The sequence below is a fragment of the Hemiscyllium ocellatum genome, chromosome 2 (genome assembly GCF_020745735.1).
Source record: "Hemiscyllium ocellatum isolate sHemOce1 chromosome 2, sHemOce1.pat.X.cur, whole genome shotgun sequence".
NCBI classification, from domain to species: domain Eukaryota; kingdom Metazoa; phylum Chordata; class Chondrichthyes; order Orectolobiformes; family Hemiscylliidae; genus Hemiscyllium; species Hemiscyllium ocellatum.
The window spans coordinates 65,483,089-65,505,659 of NC_083402.1; the positions used below are offsets into that span (position 1 = coordinate 65,483,089).

General features: G+C 41.6%; 1 protein-coding gene across 2 annotated transcripts in view; it reads right to left on the minus strand.

The window, feature by feature from the left end:
- Positions 1 to 22,571, minus strand: part of tmem232 (transmembrane protein 232) — a 134,044-nt gene that overhangs the window by 41,829 nt on the left and 69,644 nt on the right. For both annotated transcript variants that reach the window (XM_060844391.1, XM_060844383.1), the window contains exons 9-10: positions 13,673 to 13,799; positions 3,662 to 3,836 (exon numbers count right to left, since the gene is read on the minus strand). In XM_060844391.1, the coding sequence (XP_060700374.1) occupies positions 3,662 to 3,836; positions 13,673 to 13,799 (302 nt within the window). The remainder of the gene's footprint in view (positions 1 to 3,661; positions 3,837 to 13,672; positions 13,800 to 22,571) is intronic.

Genomic DNA, 22,571 nt, shown 5'->3' on the forward strand with positions numbered 1-22,571 from the left:
GAATGGTGAGGTCCTTCTCCTGATGAAGGGCTTTTGCCGAAAACATTGATTCTCCTGATCCTCGGATGCTGCCTGACCTGTTGTGCTTTTCCAGTACCACTCTGATCTAAATTCTGGTTTCCAGCATCTGCAGTCCTCACTTTTGCCCACTTTTGGAATACTGTATGCAATTCTGGTTTCCTTCCTATCGGAAGGTTGTTGTGAAACTTGAAAGGATTTAGAAAAGATTTACAAGGATGTTTCTAGGGTTGGAGGGTTTGAGTTATAGGACGAGGCTGAATAGACTGGGGCTGTTTACCCTGGAGTCTCAGAGGCTGAGGGGTGACCTTATACAGGTTTATAAAATCATGAGGGACATGGATAGGGTAAATAGACAAAGTATTTTCCTTGGGGTGGGGGAGTCCAGAACTGGACGCATAGGTTTAGGGTGAGACAGGAAAGATTTAACAGGGACCCTAAGAGACAACTTTTTCACCACAAAGGGTGGCGCGTGTATGGAATGAGCTGCCAGAGGAAGTGATGGAGGCTGGTAGAATTACAACATTAAAAGGCATCTGGGTGATTATATGAATAGGAAGGATTTGGAGGGATATGGGCCAAGTGCTGGCAAATGGGAGTAGATTAGTTTAGGATATCTGGTTGGCATGGACAAGTTGGACCGAAGGGTCTGTTTTCGTGCTGTACATCTCTATGACACAACTGTAATGTTAAAAGATTAAATGGGAATATCTCTTTGGATATTAATGTAATATTAAAGAGTTAGACTGCAAAGCTGAACATTCTGGAAGTGGGTGGAGGTGACATTCTGTCTCACTGATAGCATGCAGGAATGTGGATGACCATCCATTGTAATTCACACTTCATTTAGACAGTCATTTGCTATTACTCTCCATGCTATTGTCAAGTTAAACAATCATTCAATCTCTTCCATCCAGAAGTGCTTTCTGGCCATCCCTTGAAACTAGGTATGTCGTACCTGCATTGTCTTGGGGAATCACTGAGTCAGGAAATCATCTGCATAACGATTCCCCAGGATTAGGGCATTTACATCTGCATTATGTCCAAGGATGATCTCATCCTACCATTGTACCTGGGGTAACATGTGACTGTGAGGCTGGGAGTTGTCTTGAGTGGCATGTGACTATGGGGGAGTGGCCAGAGTATCTGTGAGCATGACCAATTGATCTGTATAAAAGGGATGTGTTTTCTTTGTTCAGGGCCTCACTTTAACCCAACTTTGCATGCCTGCAAGGGGGGGCCAAAGGGGTAACCTAGCTTGTACAAGCTTTAATAAACTTTAACTGTTTGCAGAAGTTGGTGTGTGCAGATTGCATCTCACGTGTGAAACCTCGGGAAAAGAACCTAACACTACAATCCTGCAACATACAGTCATGAATGAAGGCATACAATTATACAACTCACTAGAGGAGGATGCTGCACAAATATCCCCATCCTCAATGATAAGGGAATCCACATTTTGAGAAAATACAATATTCAACCAGAAGTGCTTTGTGAATCTTACTCCAAAGGTCCCCAGCATCACAGGTGCCAGATTTCAGCCAAATTAATTCACTCCACATTACATCAAGAAATATTTGAAGGCACTGGAAACTGCAAAAGCTATTTGATCCTGACAACATTCTGGAACTAGTACTGAAGATTTGTGCTCCAGTTGACCTGCCTCTAGCCAAGCTGTTCCAGTATAGCAACAAAACTCGCATCTACCTGACAATGTGGAACATTGCCCAAATCCAATCAGCCAAATACTACCATATCAGTCCACTTTTGATCATCAGTATATGATGGAAGATGCCATTACAGTGCTATCAAGTAGCACTTATGAATAATTACCTGCTCATACATGCTCAGTTTGGGTTCAGTCAGAGCCATTCAGCTCTTGATGCCATTACAATCTTGGGTCAAACATAGACAAAACAGCTGAACTCCAGAGGGAAGGTGAGAGCCACAGTCCTTGACATCAAGACCACATTTGACTAATTGTACCAGCAAGGAGACCTGGCAAAAATGGAGTCCATGGGAATCAGGAGAAAGGAGTCATATTTTGCACAAAGGTAGATGACCTTCACTTCATCGTTATGTTAGAAGTGGGCATGTTTGCTGATGATTACATAATGTTCAACACAATTCACAAATCCTCATGTATTGAGACAGCCCATGCTCATATTCAGCAAGACCTGGGCAACATCAAGGCTTGAGCTGATAAATTGTAAATACCACTGATGTCACCCAAGTACTGAGTAATGAGCATTTCCATTGCCCCTTGGCATTCAACTGCATCAGATCAGATCCCAACCTCACCATCAACTCCGCTCCAACCCCAACCTCACCATCAAACTCCGCTCCAACCCCAACCTCACCATCAAACTCTGTTCCAATCCCAACCTCACCATCAACTCCGCTCCAATCCCACCTCACCATCAACTCCGCTCCAACCCCAACCTCACCATCAAACCTGCAGACAAGGAAGGCGTGGTGGCAGTTTGGCGCACCAATAAGCTCTGATCTCCAGCATCTGCAGTTCTCACTTTCTCCTATTCAACTGCATCACCATTGTTGTATCTTCCATTATCAACATCCTGGACATTATTATGAACAAGAAACTGAACTGGATGAGGCATATAATTACTCTGGTACAAGTGCATGTTAGAGACTAGGAATACTGTAGCAAGTAGTTTACTTCCTGACTCCCCAAAGCCTGTTAACCATCTACAAAGCAGTCAGGATCATGATGGAACACTCCCCAACTGCCTGGATGAGTATACCTTCAACAGCACTTTTTAAAAAATTTGACATCATCGAGGACAAAACAGCCCAATTAATTGCATCACATCCACAAACATCAACTCTCTCCACCACTGATACTCCATACCAGCAGGGTGTACCAGCCACAAGATGCACTGCAGAAATTCAGGAAAGCTCCTTCTAAATCCATGACAACTGCCGCCTAGAAGGACAAGGCCAGGAAATACACAGGAGCAACATCTTCTGCAAGTTCCCTTCCAAGTCATTCACCATCCTGACTTAGAAATGTATCAATATTCCTTCAAGGTTAAAATCCTGGAACTCCATCTCTAAAGGCACTGTGGGTGTACCTACACCAAAAGGACCAGAGTGGTTCAAGGCAATCGTTCACCACCAACTTTCCAAGGGCAAGCAATTAGGGATAGGCAATAAATGCTGACCTAACTAGTGACAGCTCTGTCCCACATATGAGTGAAAAAAAAATTGATTGTTGTTTGTGCTGTCTACATTTGTCACACAATCCCTTGCAAAGACTTCCGTGTAGTTTCAGAACTCAAAATACAAAATTTCTCTCTCAAAAGTCTAAAAGAAATCTGTGGGCAACTGTAAACACAATGAATTATAATTCACTTACAACTGACCACAAAATTTGCATAGTCTAAGCTTGCACGTTAAATTTGATTCTATAATAAAATTCTATCAAAAAGCAAGAAAACATGACAACAGAAAGCTATATCATACATATAGAAACTGAATACAGAGGTAAAGTTTTTAATCAATAGATAGGTATAGTAATGTAATATAATCACTAGCTGTAACACTATTGTTAATTAGTCTGGTGCTTTATTATCAAATCTGTATCTTTATAATGTAATTAGCATTTTATCCTGGCACTCACCATCTCCTGGTGCTGTTGCTGGCTGGACCTGAAGAAGTTGGAGCAATCCGGGTGCATTCGTCCTATTGGGTGATTTTGATGAATTTCCATATCCGTTTAGAGCAGCCTTTTGAATTTCTGAGGTGCTTCCATACAGACAAATGTCTCCGAGTATACAGCAATAGAGATGAATTAGCTGCAAAGAATAATCATCACAATCTTCTGTACTCACATTTGTTTGAGAATTAAATTGGCTGTTACACATTGGTTTCATATTTTTAAGTTTGCAATGGCGACAGCATGGATTTTTGCAATTCTATTGCTTTAACAATAACACAATGCTGCCAAAGAGTTCCACCTCTTCCTTACACATTACATCGTCCAAAGCTGCATAGAAAAGTCACTGGGTGCAGAGTACCAATAGTGCATTAGAACCTATTTGTTCTAAAATACATGCTTCAGCCGGAAGTAATGTATTCCATTCTGCAAAACTCTCTGCCTCACATAGGCCCTCAACAATTTAAAATAAGTTACTCCAGGAAAGCAGTTTTTAGAGAAAAACTATTATACAACAACAACATATCCATTGCCTTTGACGTTGTAAAACATTACAAAGTCCTTCACAGGAGTAGTTCTCAAACAAAATTTGACATAACATAACATAAAGAAATATTAGGATGGCTGATTAAAATCAGTGATGTGCAAGAGATTACAGCAATATGCAAAATTCACACAGATTTGTATGGCAGGAGGAAGTTAGTAGCATATGTACAGCCAAGGTTATGGAGGATTTAAATTTTAAAATTGCATGGGTTCAACCATGATATAATTTAGATCAGCAAATATTGAGGTGATGCAGAAACAGGAGTTTGTGATTTAGGATGGGGAACAAAATTTTAATGAACATGTAATTTTGATGGCAGACCAGCAAGGATAACTGTAGAATGGTCAACTCTATTTGCAATGAAGACAATACAAAGTCAATGATTAGAGATTTAGGAACAGATACGCTGAGGCAGGGATGGCATAAAGCAATGCTATATAGATTGAACTGGGCAGTCTTGGTGATGTAGTGATATATGATTGGAGCCTTATCACAAAGTCAAATTCAACACTAAGACTAAACAACATGGTTAAGGTTTAGACAGGAAGAGGAATGAAGTTGATGCTAGTGAATGAGATTTGAGGTGGTGACTGAAGACAATGGTATTAAACTTCCCAATATTGAATTGAAGGCAATTCACACATAATGTCACAGAAGCAGTGTAACAAAGTAGAGACATTAGAGGTATTAAAGGTGTCATGGTGAGATAGAACTGCATGTCATCAGTTCACATGTGGAATGTGGTATTACGTTTTTATATGATGTTGCTAAAGTGGACAACCTGCATATGAGACATAGGTAGGGCCAAGATCTTCAAAAGTCTTTAATGAACAATACAGGGGCCAGATGAGAAGCCATTTTAGGTGATTTTCTAGTTATAACTAGCTAGGTAAAAGTAAAATGAGTGCAGGACCATCCAGCAGAAGATAAGCGCTGGAGGAATATGTGTGGTTAACTATTTTAAAGGTTGCAGACAAGTCAAGAAGAATTAAGAGGGACAGCTTACCACAACCACAGCTACATAGGATGTCATCTGTGACTGATAAACGCTATTTCAGTACTTTGGCAAAAGGTGGATTGGACACATTCAAACATGGAGCTACATGAAAAATGGGCACAGATTTGAAAGGCGAATACTCATTCAAGGACTTTGGAGGGCAAAAGGAGGTTATAAATGGATTGATGGATGGCAAGGAAGAAGAATTATGGATTTTTTTTTAAAAGTGAGTGATGCCAGGAGGTTTCAAAAGTAGTAGGGTCTGCATCCGAGTACAGCGAACCATAACATATAGGACAAGAATTGGATCAGTCAGCCCATTGAGTCAATCATGACTGGCATGTTTCTTGGCACCATTCTCCTGCCTTCTCCCTGCAACCTTTGATCCCCTTATCAATCAATAATCTGTCTGTCTTAAATACTCAATGACTTAGCCTCCACAGCCTCTCTGAGGCTGTGCCCTCTGGATTAGTCTCTCCTACTAGTGGAAACATGTTCTCCACGTCCACTATAACCAGGTCTCTCAGAATTCTGTTAATTTCAATCAGATTCCCCCCTCTCCTTCTAACTCCATCTAATACAGACCCAGAAACCGCAACTACTTCTCATATGACAAGCCTTTCAAGTGCAGGATCATTTGTAAACCTCCTTTGGAACACTTCAATACCAACACATCCTTCTATAGATATAAGGCCCAAAACTGCTCACAATATTCCAAACACAGTCTGACCACAGCATTATACAGCCTCAGCAGTACATCCCTGCTCTTATATTCTAGGCCTCTCAAAAAGAATTCTAACATTGCATTTGCCTTCCTAACTCCAGTTGAGCCTGCATGTTAACCTTAACAAATCCTGAAGTGAGACTCCTAAGTCCCTTTGTGCTTCACATTTCCAAAGACTTTCATTATTTGGAAACATCTAAATCTACATCTCTATTCTTCCTCCCAAAGTACATAATCTTACACTTTTCCACATTGCATTCCAACCACTTGTTCATTGCCCATCTCCTAGTCTTTCCAGGTCCTTCTGCAGCCTTCCCAACACTTCAACACTACCTGTCTATCCACTTATCTTTATGTGATCTCCAACTTAGCAACATTGTCCTCAGTTCCTTTGTCCAGATCATTAATGAATAACATTAATGGCTTTTATCCCAAAACTGATCTCTGTGGAACTCCACCGGCTATCTTCCTGAAACAAGACCCTTTTATCCATAATCCCTAGCTTCTGTGAGTCAGATAATCCTCTATCCATGCCAGTACATTGCTTCTAACACCATGATCTCTTATCTTAATTAGCAGCCACCTATGCAACACCTTGTCAAAGGCCTTCTAGAAATTGAAATAGATCACATTCACTGCTTCTCCTTTGTCTAATATACCTAAGAAATCTCAAAGAAATCTAGCAGAATTGTAATCGAAGACATCCCTTGATGAAGTCGTGCTAACTATTTTAACATGCACTTCCAAGTACTCCGAAATTTCATGCTTAATTATGAACTGTAAAATCTTACAAATGACCGAGGTCAGGCTAACCGGCCTACAGTTTTCTGTCTTCTGCCTCACTCCCTTTTTTTAAACAGGGTGTTACATTAGCCATTTTCCAATCCTCCAGGACCCTCCTGACTCCAATGATTCCTGAAAAATCACCACTAATGCCTCCACAGTCTCCTCAGCTATCTCCTTCAGAACCCTGGGATGTAATCCATCTGGTCCAGGTTATTTATTCACCTTCAGATCTTTTGGCTTCCTCAGCACCTTCTCCTTAGTGATGACCACTACACTCATACTGCCTCCTGTCTCTGCCCCCATTAGCGATATCAACTAATGTGAAGCCAGGAAGAGAAAGTGGTGGCCAGCAAGTTTCTAGGAATCCAGGTTGAGGGACCAAGAGGTGGATATCATAGACAAGATGAGCTCCAAAATGACATAATTGGATCTAGAAGTGAATCAAGAGAAAAATGGGAGTTTTGGGACAGGGAGGGGAATGCTTAGGAACAGTTTACGCTGATGGGCTAGAGAAGAGCAGAGCTACAGAAGCAGCTGAGCAGGCAGTCTTGCTCTTAAAGGAAAAGAAGAACGAGGATAAGTAAGAAAGGCTTTTGAAATGACATTTATTGGCATTTGGGAAGGCATGGGCTAATAAAAGAAAGTTTACACTTCTGTTAAACGAAGATTGTCATCAACTAACTTGAAGTCCTTTGGTGAAGTAATGGAGAGTATTAATGAGGGTAATCCACTTAATGTTGCCGATATGTTCTTTCAAATGAATTTTTACAAATTACTGCATGAAACGCATGTCAACAAATTAAGAACCCATGGAATTAGAGGACAATGGACTTGGCTAAAGGACTGGAAATAATAACAGGCAGTTAAAGGATGTTTTTCTGACTGGAGAGAAGAATTCAGTGGATTGATATTAGGACAATTGCTTTGACAATTTTTGAAATGTGATTGGGTCATTGATCTGAAATATTAACTCTTGTTTCTCTTCACAGATGCTGCCTAACCTAGTGAGAATACCCAACATTTTTGTTGTAAATGTATAATGCACAAAACATCAGCCATTAATACAGCAATGACATTTGGCTCATTCTACATCTGGGATTCAGGTAAGAAGGTTCAGAAAAGATTTACCAGGATGTTGCCAGGAATGGAGGATTTGAGTTATAAAAATAGGCTGGATACGTTGGAACTTTGTTCACTGGTGTGTAGGAGGTTAAGGGGTGACATTTTGAAGTTTATCAAATCAAGAGGGGCATAGATAATGCAAATAGCAAAAGTCTTTTCCCTAAGGTGGGATAGTTCAAAACTAGGGGGTATTTTTAAGGTGAGAGGAGAAAGATTTAAAAAGGACGTGAGGGAATCTTTTTTACACAAAGTAGTTATGAAATGCCAGAGGAAGTAGTGGATGCAGGTACAATTACAAGGTTTAAAAGACATTTTGATAAATTCATGAGTAGGAAAGGTTAGAGTGATATGGGCCAAGTGCAGACAGGTGGGAGTAGTTTAGTTTTGGAACATGGTCGGCATGGACTGGTTGAACTGAAGGGTCTGGGGGGATCTGAGGATGTATACAAATGTGGAGGCAGTTCAAGTTGAGAAAGTTGTAAATAAAGCAAGAACAATCTTTGGTTTTATTAATCAATGAATTTAGTAGATTTGCTAAGAAGTTATTGAAGAGTGTTAACTTTTATTCAACAATCATTAGGGCTCAGCTAGAAATTTGCATTCTGAGCACCACAATTTAAAAGTATATCAAGGCCTTTGTGGGGGTTAAAAGATTTATTAGTATGGTTTCATGTAAGAACAATTTAAATTATGCAGACAGATTGAGAAGGCAGAGAAAATTTAAAGGAGATTTCATAATGATGTTCAAAATCATAAAGTTTTTTGACAGAGGAAATAAAGAGAAACGGGTTTCAGTGACAGAGGAGGCCTGTGACCATGCGCAGTGCTACAAGGATCGGTGCTGGGTCCTTGACTTTTTGTCATTTATATAAATGATTTTCATGTGAACATAGGAGGTATAGTGAGGAAGTTGCAGATGATGCCAAAATTGGAAGTGTAGTGGAGAGCAAAGAAGGTTACCTTGGAGTACAACAGGATCTTGATCAAATGGGCCAATGGGCAAGGAGTGGCAGATGAAGTTTAATTTAGATAAATGTGAGGTGCTGCACTTTAGGAAAGCAAATCTTAGCAGAATTTATACACTTAATAGTAAGGTCCTAGGGAGTATTGCTGAACAAAGAGACCTTGGACTTTATAGTTCCTTGAAAGTAGAGTCACAGGTAGATAGGATAGTGAAGAAGATGTTTGGTATGCTTTCCTTCACTGGTCTGAGTATAGGAGTTGGGAGATCATGTCGCAGCTATTTAGAACATTGGTTAGGCCACTTTTGAAATATTGAGTGCAATTCAGGTCTCCTTACTATTGAAAGGCTGTTGTGAAACTTGAAAGGGCTCAGAAAAGATTTACAAGGATGTTGCCAGGGTTGGAGGATTTGAGCTATAGGGAGAGGTTGAATAGGCTGGGGCTGTTTTGCCTGGAGCATTGGAGGCTGAGGGGTGACCTTATAGAGGTTTATAAAATCATGAGGGGCATGGGTAGGATAAATAGAGAAAATCTTTTCCCTGGGATGGGGAGTCCAGAACTAGAGGGAATAGGGTGAGAGGGGAAAAATATAAAAGGGACCTAAAAAAAAGCAAATTACTGCAGATGCTAGAATCTGAAACCAAAAAAGAGAAAATGCTGGAAAATCTCAGCAAGTCTGGCAGCATCTGTAAGGAGAGAAAAGAGCTGACATTTCGAGTCTAACTGATCCGTTGTCAAAGCTATTAAAACAAAGGAGAAATAGAGAGGTATTTATACTAGGCTGAGAGAAGGTGAGTCATGGCTCCAGAAGCAAAGGTAGCAACAAAGAGGTGATGATGACAGTGCATAGAGAGATTATAGGGAGATTAGGAGCTGTGAATGACCAAGGCTGAAGTCAGTGCTATAGGACAAAATATGTGGGGGATCGGTGAAGCAGAGGCAAAATGGAAAACAGGAAGAAGGGTAACAAAGAAGGAAGAGGAGAGGAAAAAGGTGTTGAGAGAGTGGGGAGCGAGAGAAAGAAAGACAATCAAGAAATAAGAGGTACAGGACAGTGAAAGAAATATATATAAAAAAAAGTAAAAAAAATAAAATTACTGCGCAGAATGAAAACAGAGGGGTTGAGAAGGGATAATCATCTGAAGTTGTTGAATTCACTGTTGAGACCGGCAGGCTGTAACGTGCCAAGTCGGAAGATGAGATGCGTTGAGCTTCACTGGAACATTGCAGCAGGCCAAGGACAGACATGTGGGCATGGGAGCAAGATTGTGTTGAAGTGGCAAGCTATGGGAAAGTCCAAGACCTGATTGCATAGAGGGCATCAGAGGAATCCCGGATGTAGGAGGGGAGGGAGTGAACCAGAGGAGTAAGGATGGAGTCAAGGTAGGAGGAAATAAGTTCAGTGGGGCAGGAGCACGCTGACACAATGGGCCTACCGGGACAGTCCTTCTTTGGATTTTGAGGAGTAGGTAGAAATGAGCTGTCCAGGGTTGGGAGACTATGAAGTTGGAAGCTGTGGGGGGGGGGGGGGGAGGCACCTGGAAGAAATGAGGTCAGTCACGGTGTTGGAGACAATGGCTTGATGCTCGGTGGTGTGGTCATGCTCCAGGGGGAGGTAGGAGAGGTAGAGGTCAGCACGCCAGACAACAACAGCAACCCAAACCTGCTGATGACAAGGTTGGGGTTGGATCTAAGGGAGCAAAGGGCAGAAAGTTCAGATGGAGAGAGGTTGGAATGGGTAAGAGGGGCAGAGAAATTAAGGCGGTCAATGTCCCATCAACAATTGTCTATGAAAAGTCGAGGGCAGGAAATTGTCCTGGCAGGGGCGTCCAATTGGAGGTGGAATGTTGGAGGGATGCGAAGGATCTGTGGAGCGGGGGGAAGACTCTTGCCCAAAGAAGTGAGCACGAAGGCGATGGAAGAAGAGCTCAGCATCATGTCGAGCTCTAGTTCCCAGTCGCTTCTAGTTTCCATCCCTCCATCTCCTTCACCTGGTCCATCTCCGACACTTGCCTTCTTTTCCTTGACCTTTCTATCTCTATTTCTGGCAATAGTCTATCCACTGACTCCCACAGCTATCTGGACAACAGATCTTCTCACCCTATGTCCTGTTAGGACTCTATCCCTTTCTCTCAGCTCCTTCGCCTCCGCTGCATATGTTCCGATGAGGCCACTTTCCAAAGTGGTGCTCTTAATATGTGCTCCTTCTTCTTCAACCGTGGCTTCCCACCTACAGTTGTTGATAGGGCTCTCGACAGCTTGCGGTCCATCTCCTGCGCCACAGCCCTCATCCCTTCCCTCCCTTCCCAGAACAAGGATAGAGTCCCTCTTGTTCTCACCTTTCACCCCACCAGCCTTCACATGCAAATAATAATCCTCTGCCATTTTCGCCAACTCCAACACGACGACACCACTAAACACACCTTCCCTCCCCTCCCCCTGTCTGTATTCCGCAGAGATTGTTCCCTCCGGGACAACCTAGTCCACTCTTCCATCACCCCTAACACCTCTCCCATCACACACGGCACCTTCTCATGCAATCGCAGAAGGCGCAACACCTGCCCCTTTACCTCTTTAATGTTCACCATCCAAGGCCCCAAACACTCATTTCCGATTAAACAGCATTTCACTTGTACCTCTTTCAATTTGGTCTAATGCATTCATTGCTCTCAATGTGGTCTCCTCTATACTGGAGAGACTAAACACTGATTGAGTGATCACTTTGCTGAGCACCTTTGGTCTGTACGCAATCAGGTCCCAGATCTTCCTGTAGCTTGCCACTTCAACACACAATCCTGCTCCCATGCCCACATGTCTGTCCTTGGCCTGCTGCAATGTTCCAGTGAAGCTCAACGCAAACTGGAGGAACAGCATCTCATCTTCCGACTTGGCACATTACTGCCTGCTGGTCTCAACACTGAATTCAACAACTTCAGATGAATATCCCTTCTCGATCCCTCTGTTTTCATTCTGCTCCATGTAGGGTATGGGTGGGTTGCGCTTCAGCGGGTCGGTGTGGACTTGTTGGGCCGAAGGGCCTGTTTCCACACTGTAAGTAATCTACTCTAATCTAGATCCTTTTATTTTATTTATCCTTTTTTACATATATTTATTTCACTGTTCTGTACCTCTTATTTCTTGATTGTCTCTCTTTCTCTCGCTCCACACTCTCTCATCCCCTTTTTCCTCTCCTCTGCCCTCTTTGCTACCCTTCTCCCTGTTTTCCATTTTGTCTCTGCTTCACTGATCCCCCACATATTTTGTCACATAGCACTGGCTTCAGCCTTGGTCATTCACAGCTCCTAATCGCCCTATAATCTCTCTATGCACTGTCATTGTCACCTCTTTATTGCTACCTTTGCTTCTGGAGCCATGACTCACCTTCTCTCAGCCGAGTATAAAAACCTCCCTATTTCTCCTTTTCTTTTAGCTTTGACAAAGGGTCAGTTAGACTTGAAATGTCAGCTCTTTTCTCTCCTTACAGATGCTGCCAGACTTGCTGAGGTTTTCCAGCATTTTCTCTTTTTTGGTATAAAAGGGACCTAATGGGAAACTTTTTCACACACTGGGTTGTGCATGTATGGAACATGCTGTCAGAGGAGGGAAGTGGTAGCTGGTACAATTGCAGCATTTAAAAGGCATCTGGATGAGTATATGAACAGGAAGAGTTTAGAGGGTTAGGGGCCAAGTGCTGGCAAATGGGACTAGACTATATGATTACGGGGATGAGTTGAAACGAAAGGTCTGTTTCTGTGCTGTACATCTCTATGACTGTAAGAGTCACTAACCAGAGAACACAGATTTAATGTAATTCACAAAGAACCAAAAAAGCAATGTCCGAAACATTTTACTATGGAATGAATTGTTAATTATCTGATTGAAACAAAATGAATACCAACATTCAAAAGTCAATTGAATAAATATTTGAAGGGAAATCAAGTTAGAGTGTTATGAAAAGAGAAGGTGAGTGGGTAAATTTTGACTGCTGTGCCAAAGAGCTGTCATGGGCAGATTGGCTAAATAGTTTGATTTTGTGCTTTATCAGTCTATGATTCTACAATACATTTAAGAGAAATTGGAATTTATTTTTGAATGATCCTTGATGATTGAAGATGATTACCTGAGGACAAGGGGTTCAATAATACATTTTGTAATCCAGCCATCTTTTGTAATTACTTTCAAAACCAATTCCCAAGTAAGAGTGATAAAATCTTAGTTCATTTGATGTAATGGATTGGAAATGAGGGCTATACCAGAGTTAATATCCTCTATCCTTTGTTAAAATGGCATAAGCTGGTTTCTCACTTATTGTGTGGACTAGTGCAATTCCCCCTTACGCTCTCACACCACCACCTTGAGTTTGCTTTGGCAGTTTCAATTGTCTCTGTTATCTACCTTTATCAAAACTGAACTTATTTCTTTAAGTTCTACTTTGAGATTGTGTGACCCTGTTCCAGCTGGATCACTTTGTAAGCCAACTAGTTCAGCCAATCAAATCTACATATCAAATCACTTCCAATGTCCAGGTTATGAGAATTGCCAATATAAGGAGACTCCTCATGGAAATGGCTTTCAAAGGGAATGTGGAATCTCCATCATCCCCTATAAATCTATCCAGAAAGATTTTCATTTGTTTATTTCCATTGTCACTCTTCTGCCTTCCTCTGCCTGTACTTACATTGAAAACCTATTGTACTCCTAAAGATTTTAATTGTAACTTACACAGAAGAAAGGTTAGGTAAAATAACTGTTCACACATTAAATCAAAAGCAAATTCATTCTGAGAAAGATAATCCATAATATTTTGCATTGAACACCATATAGCTTTATCTTTACCTGTTTTATGTTATTAGAACCAACACGTGATACAAGAGTTGTGCCCAGCTCTGTCAAGACCTTCAAACAAGCCATGTTCATTTTGGCAGCTTCACCCAAGAGCAACAAACCAAGTGCAGAATCAATCCTGACGATTAACAAAAAAAAGTCATACATAATGGAAACAGCCTTATCAGTCCAATTAGTCCATGCCAACCAAGTTTCCCAAATTAAACAAGTCTCACTTGCCTGCATTGGCCCATATCCCCCTAAATTTTCCTATTCACGAACCTATCCAATGTCTTTTAAATGTTGTAACTATATCTGCACCTATGACTTCCTTTGGCAGTACATTCCACACATGAACCACCCTCTGTTTGAAAACATTGCCCTCAGGTCTCTTTTAAATCTTTCTCCTCTTACCTTAAAAATATGCATTCTAGCATTGAACTCCCCTACCATAGGGAAAAGACTTTTACTATTCACCTTACCTATGCTCCTCATGATATAAACTTCTATAAGGTCACCCCTCAATCTCCTATGCTCCAGTGAAAAAAGTCCCAGATTATTCAGCCTCTCTTTATAGCTCAAACCCTCCAGTTCCAGCAATAATCTGGTAAATATGTTCTGAACCCTCTCCAATTTAATATTGTCCTTCCCATAGCAAGATGACAGGAACTGTAATTAGAACCAACACGTGATACAAGAGCTGTTCACAACTGTTCACAGTACAAGTTACTAAGATTCAAGTCACTTGGTCCTGGGATTTGTTAGATGGTAATTGTTTTTAAATTCTTCCCTATGTTTATCTAAGCAGAACCTCTTCCGTACTCCTATTTTGTTGATACCCATTTGAACAAGTGAATCCTCTGTCTGTAACTACAAGTTCCTTTCCGGCCCTGAGCAAGCAGTACAAAGCAGGCAGCACAACTTTCTGGAATGCTTTCAATAGCAGAGCAGAGTCTAGATTAGACTGCATCTCTACTTACATTCTCACTTGAATGGCTTGTAGAAGGATTCAAAAACAGAGCCAGAACATAAAAGTAGGTCACCTAAGCTATTTGAAACTGGGGACAGTAAAAGTGCAGTTAGACACATAGGCCAGGTACGGTTAATCAGACCTGATTCCACTTAAGCAAAGAAACATGTAGCCAAGCAGATAGTTGAGAGGGTGTTGCTGGAAAAGCACAGCAGGTCAGGCAGCATCCGAGGAGCAGGAGAATCGACATTTCGGACATAAGCCCTTCACCAGGAATGAGGCCTCATTCCTGATGAAGGGCTTATGCTCAAAATATCAATTCTCCTGCTCCTTGGATGCTGCCTGACCTGCTGTGCTTTTCCAACATCACGCTCTTTACTCTAATCTCCAGCAGTTGCAGTCCTTACTTTCTCTTAGCTAAGCACGTGCACAAGCTAAGCTAGCTAACTGGAATATGTCCTAATTCAGCAAGAAAACAGGAATCACATTCAACTGGTGTTGCAAAGTTTGAGGTAAATGATCTAGTGCAATGTGCCACATACTCCATGCTTAATGTGATAAGTCGATTATGCTACCAAAGCTTGACAATCAATATGTAATTGGTTAATAAGAAGGAACAGATACATGATTGACGTGGATTTGTGTATAAAATACAATTATAACTGTTGAAAGACAGACTCTCCAGCCAAGAGTGTCTGTTGTCCCTTTAAGGTTGAGTCCCTTGCATTGCAAGTAATAAAGGCACTGTGTGTGAGAGAATCTAGAATACTATCATCTGACTGAATGCTTTTCCTCAACAATTTTTGGAAGTCCCACCAAGATGGCTAATCCTTTGAATTGAGTTGCGTGTCTGGAGACCGTACCTCACCGGCAAATGAACTAGCTGCAGCATATAAAAGGTAGGGACATTTATCCCTTTGGTTTGGTTACCGGTGAAAAAAGGGGTTGTGACCTGTGTTCCAGGACCGAGGTAAGCCAATTAGGAGTGACGATAGTACAGATTTGAATGTATGATGTGAGAGAACGTTGTTCCAGAGTGCTAGGATTAATGAGAAGAGAAGTAGGGGTTAGAGGCCCTTCAGAGAATTAGAGCATTATGTGTGTGTGAGAAACTAGAGTACAATCGTCTGACTGAATGTTTTTTCTTCAAAAGGCTACCTGTGCCACACTGAGTTCACTCATCTGCCTTGCAATTCCTGTTGTCATCCATACATACAGCAGGAATCTTGAACATGTTGAACAACTGTAAGGGCTGAGACTCCTCCACTTGTTTCTCAAACCTCATATCTGCCTCACCCACAGTGTAACCCTCCCATATCTACTTTTGTGTCAAATCTGATTATCCAATTCCAATGGAGTGACTGCTTTCTGGAACCTCCCTGATGCATCAGAGTCTGTAGTTCTGTTTCAGTTTCATGACTCTGAGCTGAAATTGCTCAAATAGCAGACACAATCTATAGATGCAACTGCCACACTGGAAGTGGCAATCATCAGCCCCCATATAGTGTAACATATCCTGCTATCTTTTATTAAGTGTTAATTATTACATAATCGGTCAATTTTATTACTACCTTACTATTGTTGTAAACCTTACTAAATCTCAATTATTAAAGAAACTTACATGGGTACACCAACCATACACCTCTTCCTGTGATATCATTTTGATTTTTCTTGAAATGCTGTTTGCCAACAGACGAAGCCCTCAAGTTGTTTTGCTCTAAAGTCACTATTACTCTTGCATTAATGCTATAAATCTCTGCTGCTATTGCTTAAACAAATACTTTTTTCTTTATATTAAATCTGAACCTGTATATGAGATCAGACATTAGCACTGCTCTTCAGCGGCAGGGACCTGGGTTTGATTCCAGCCTTGGGTGACTGTCTATGTGAAGTTTGTACATTTCCTCTGTTTCCTGGGTTTCCGCTGGGTGCTCTGATTTCATCCCACAAAGATGTGCAGGTTAGGTGGATTGACCCTGCTAATTGTGGGGTTACGAGGCTCGGGTGGGTCTGGATGGGTTGCTCTTTGGAGGTCGGTGTGGACTTGATGGGATGAACGACCTCTTTCCACAGTGCAGGGATTCTATGATTCTATTCAATGATCATATACAGAACTATGTTGTGTAAAACAACTGTATGCAAAAACAAAATATTTATCTTTTGAGATTATAGCCTTCAATGTAAAAGCAGCTAAACAGATCCCCTCTGCTGTGACATTAGGCTATCTCGACTAAGAAAGCCATTGGATCAAGAAAGCCATTGGATCAATGCTTTAAATTAGCTGATCTCAGCTATTGCTATAGCAGAACACTAAAGTTAACCTCAGTATTTGAGGTGATGGAAACAGAAGTGAACCATTCAGAAATTCTGCTCTCAAGTCCTACTTTCTATGATCCTTACTTATAAGTTCATACATAACCATTAACCAAAGACGGTGTTAGCTTTCGTTATAACTTATCCTCCTCAATCTACCAACCAGAGTCAGTCAATAGAAGACAACTAATGAATGCCTTTAAAAACATACAACAACTGTCACCTATTATTTGTGTGGCTTTCCCTTTAATTTTTTTTTAATAGCTGTACATCTTTTTCGACCAGTGATATGCATTATTTTACATATTACCATCTGACTACTAAAGATTCTGAATAGTATTCACAGTCACATTGATGGTGCAGATTTTCATGTGGGCTATCCTGGAGTCACAAATTTAAAATGATACACATTGATAGCTGTGGGAATGAGGAATTGTGGCAGGCTGGATGCAACTTTGACTCAGGGAGAAAAGGCATAGGATAATGGTGAGCATGTTCTGAGGGAGCAGGATGGAAGAATATAGGTGGTATTGCCGAGGGGTCCATATGAGGACTGTACCCTTTGATAGATATTAATGAACTAGACTTAGTGTCAGAGAGCCTTTGATCCAACTCATACAGGCAGACCAAATATTCTAAGTTATCCTAGTCCCATTTGCCAGCATTTGGCCTATATTCGTCTAAATCCTTCCTATTCATGAACCCATACAGATGTAATTTAAATGTTATAATTGTATCAGCCTCCACCACTTCCTCTGGCAGCTCATTCCATACACACACCACTCTCTGAGTGAAAAAGTTACTTCTTAGGCTCCTTTTAGATCTTTTTCCCTCTCATTGTAATCCTATGTCAGAAGTCGTGCAAGACCAGGTCATAGTCTAACAGGTTTATTCGAAATCAAAAGCTTTTGGTGCACTGCTACTTCAACTGTCGTGTTGTTGTGTGATTTCCAACTTTGTCCATCCCAATCCAACACCAGCACCTCCACATCCTAAACCTATGCCCTTTAATTTTGGACTCCACAACCCTGGGAAAAAGACCATGGCTAGTCACCCAGACTATGCCTATCATGGTTTTATAAACCTCTATAAGGTTTATAAACCTTTATAAACCTCAGCATCCAACACTTCAAGGAAAATTGCCTCAGCCTATTCAATCTCTCCCTATACTTGAAACCCTCCAACACCACAAACATCCTTGTAAATCTTTTCTGAACTCTTTCAAGTTTCACAACATCTTTCCTATAGGAGGGAGACCAGAATTGAATGCAGTATTTTAAAAGTAGCCTAATCAATGTCCTGTACAGCCACAACATGTCCTCCCAAATCCTATACTCAATCAATGCCCTGAACAATGAAGGCAAGTGTACCAAATGCTTTCTGTACTACTCTGTTCACCTGTGACTCCACTTTTAAGGAGCTATGAACCGGCACCCCAAAGTCTCTTTGTTCAGAAACACTCCCAAGGACCTTACCATTAAATAAAATGAACCCTGCCATGACTTGCCTTCCCAAAATGCAATATCTCACATTTATCTAAATTAAACTCCATCTCCAACTCCACCATCTGATCAAAGTACCATTATACTCTGACATAACCTTGTTCACTGGCAATTATTCCACCAATTTTGGTTTCATCTGCAAACCTCCTATGTTCATACCCAAAGAATTTATATAAATGATAAAAAGCCTCCAGTTTGAAAAGTAACCCACTATCACCATCCTCTGTCTTCTACCTTTGAGCCAGTGTTGTATCCAAATGGCTAGTTCTCCCTGTATTCCATGAGATCTAACCTTGCTAATCAGTCTACCATGTTGAATTTGTCAAATGCCTTACTGAAGTCCATATAGATGATGCCCACCTCTCTGCCTTCATCTTCTTGGTCAATTCTTCAAAAAACTCAGTCGTTAGTGAGACACTATTTCCCAAGCACAAAGCCATGTTGACTATCTCTAAACAGTCCTTGCCTTTCCAAATGCATATACATCCTGTCCCTCAGAATCCCCTTCAACAACTTGCCCACCACTGAGGTCAGGCTTACTGGTCTATAGTTCCCTGGCTTTTCCTTACCATCTTTCTTTTTGTTTATTGAAAAGATTTTTATTCTTTACAGAACTATAAAATTACAACAAATATAACAATCTGAGAGTATAACAATTACAATAAACTAACAACTACTCTACGAAACAAATAATAAAAAAGCTACCCATACTATTCAATTAGTACTTGAACAAACTAAATTAATTTAAATTAAATTACCCCACTTAGAGCAACCCTCCCAAAGCTCCTTATCACTAGAAGCATCAGTTAGCGTACCCGTATTTATTTAGGATTCTTCCTCTCAGGGCACCCGGCTCATCAGACCCAGCTCTCATCGCTAAACAAAAGCCCTAGTCAATATGGCTGTCAGATCTGTTTCTAGATGCTTCAGAAAGGGCCACCACATCTTGTAGAAAAGTTCACTTTTCTGGTGCACCATACTTGTATGGACATCCGGGGATGTGTTCCATCACTAATGTATACCATGCCGGCAGGCTCAGAAGACTTTCTGAGACCCAACTCATCAAAATGTTCTTCCTTACACAATAGTAAAAACATTAACAGCTTTTTCCCATGTTCATCTAAGGAAGGCAAATTTGCCAGGTCCAGGAGAAGATGCAGTGGATCTACCTTGACCTCAGTCCTCAGGACCCCCTCCATGAACTTGCTATTGTGCCTCAATACTTGAAAAGCTTGTGGCATGACCACAATGGGTAAAAGTGCCTATACCTATATTGCATTTAGGGCAGAATGGAGATGGTCCCCTTTTGAATTTCACAAGCTACTCTGGGGCCAGATAAACCCTGTGAAGGACCTTCAGCTGCATAGCATGCACTCTGTTGCAGATCAAAATCTTTCTCACCTTCTCCCAAATGTCCTCCCATATCTCTGATGAAATCTCCACTCCCAACTCATGCTCCCAGACCCCACGGAGCCACTCAATATCTTTCAAGGCATCACCTTGCAGTAAATGGTAAAGGGTGCTAACCGGGAAACTGCCTGTAGTCTGAATCATTCTCCTCTCTACGTCAGACCTATAAGGATCAATTGAACTGTAGGCTCTTTCTGAATAAAGTCCTGAACCTGAAAGAAACGATAAAGGTCCTTATTGGGCAATTCGTACTTGCGACTCAACTGATCGAAGGACATCATAACCTCCTCCTCAAATAAATCTCCCAGGCAAGAGATTCCCCTGGATCCCATAACTTAAAGCCAGAGTCCATCAATCCTGGCCGAAATCCTGGCATTCCTATTATAGGAGTGAGAAAGGAGGTTTCAGACAAACTGCCTTCACTTTGTCACATCGCTCTCCAGGCTTTAACCATACTGATGACAATTGGGTTCCATGACTGTCCTCATCTTATCCATGCATAACAGATTAATGGGGGCACTTCGCCAGGGAGACCCCGATATCCTCGAATTGACCTCGGGTCCTCACACGTCCAATCATTCACAAAGGATAGAAGAGGGTTTATTTGATACCTCAATATCTGGAAAGTCTACCCCCATATTCCCTGGGGAAGCTGCAGTTTGGCAAGCTTAATGCGAGACTGCCTGTGATGCCAAATAAAAGAACCAAGCCAACCATTGGGTATCCGCAACATTTGCCCACGCAACATCAGAGGGAGCATTCACATGGGATATAATAAGCGAGGAAGAATGTTCATTTTAATAAGAGATATTCAGCCGAACCAAGATATTAGAAGAACCTCCCAACGCTGAAGATCCTGCCTTATCTTATTGAGCAAGTGCACACAGTTAGCCTTATATAATTGGTCAAAGGTGGGAGTAATGAAAATGCCTAAATACAGAAAACCTCCCTGGGATCACTTGAAAGAGAATCAGATTTCACATTTGAGATCGGATATTACCCCAAGTTTAGCAGCAAGATGGGCCTGTATGAAGCACAGACCTCCACAGCCTTCCCTCTCTTGAGGATGAGAGAAATATTAGCTTCTCTCAAACAGGGCAGGAGGCAGTCCTGACTGTACAAATAATTGTACATGTCCAGCATTGGCCCAGTAAACATATTCATCAATTCCTTATAAAACTCACTCAAAAGGCCATCTGGGCCCAGTGTCTTACCACTTTGGAGATGCCTTACCGCTTCCTGTGTCTCCTGCTCTGTCAAGGGAACCCTGCTCTGAAGTCTCACCTGGAAGGTCCAGATTCTTAAAGAAGGATTCCATTTTCACCAAACGGTCCTCACAGCCCTCCAACTGATTCAGCTTGGAGTAAAATTTCCTAAAAGCCATATTAATCTTTTTGGAGCCGCAAGTAAGAGTCCCAGTGCCCTCTCTGATAGGCGTGATAGATTGGGGAGGTGGGGGGTGCTCTTTTTTCTAGCCAAATATGCCAGGTATTTACCTGGCCTACACCCATACTCAAATATCCTTTGATTTGCAAAAAGAATCTCTCTCTCTCCTCGCTGTTTGAGTAAGCGTGGAATTCAGAGCAGCATGGAGAGCTGTAATTCGCTGTAATTTAATCACAGATGGCCAATCAAAGTATGTGATCTTGGCTACCTTCAGCTGGGTCTTGAGCAGACATTGCTGCTTTCCCCACTGTTGTTTCCAACTAGCTGAATAAAAGATGATTATACCCCTTGCATAGGCCTTGGCTGTCTCCCAGAGCACAGACGGGTTACTGACTGTGTCCGAGTTGATACCCAAAAACACTTTAAACTTCCACGAAAAGTATTTCATAAATTTACTGTTCTTAAGCAGAAAGGCATCCCAATGTGCCAATGGCACAAACTTACCCCATTGTCCCTGGCCTTAACCTCCAAATACACTGCTGCATGATCAGAAATGGCTATGTTCCCAATTTTACAGAATAACAACGATTCCAAAAAAGCCGATGGACCAAGAAGCAAATCAATCCTTTTGTAACACTTGTGCAGATTAGAAAAAAAGTAAAATCCCTACCTGCCAGGTGAAGGCATCGCCATACATCCATCAATTCCAACTCCACACATAAGTCCACCAATTGTTTAGATTGTGGGACGGTGCCCTGGGAACCCCTGGGCACCCGAGCCACTGTGGGATCCATGAGGTGATTAAAGTCTCCTCCTATAATAGTACGACGCGTTCCAAGCACAATCAATATAGAAAGCGCACCCGTCAGAAATTTAAGAAAGTGTGCTGGAGAACAGTAAGCATTCTGAATACCTTACCTCTTAATATGTACTAAAGCTTTGAGTATCACAAACAGCCCATATTGTTGTGGTTCTGTTCGCCGAGCTGGGAGTTTTTGTTGCAAACGTTTCGTCCCCTTTCTAGGTGACATTTTCAGTGCTTGGGAGCCTCCTGTGAAGCGCTTCTGTGCTGATTCCTCCGGCATTTATACTGGTTTGAATCTGCTGCTTCCGGTTGTCAGTTGCTGTCCGCTGCAGTGGCCGGTATATAGGGTCTAGGTCGATGTGTCTGTTGATAGAATTTGTGGATGAGTGCCATGCCTCTAGGAATTCCCTGGCTGTTCTCTGTTTGGCCTGCCCTATAATAGTGGTGTTGTCCCAATCGAATTCGTGTTGTTTGTCATCTGATTGTATGGCTACTAGGGATAGCTGGTCGTGTCGTTTCGTGGCT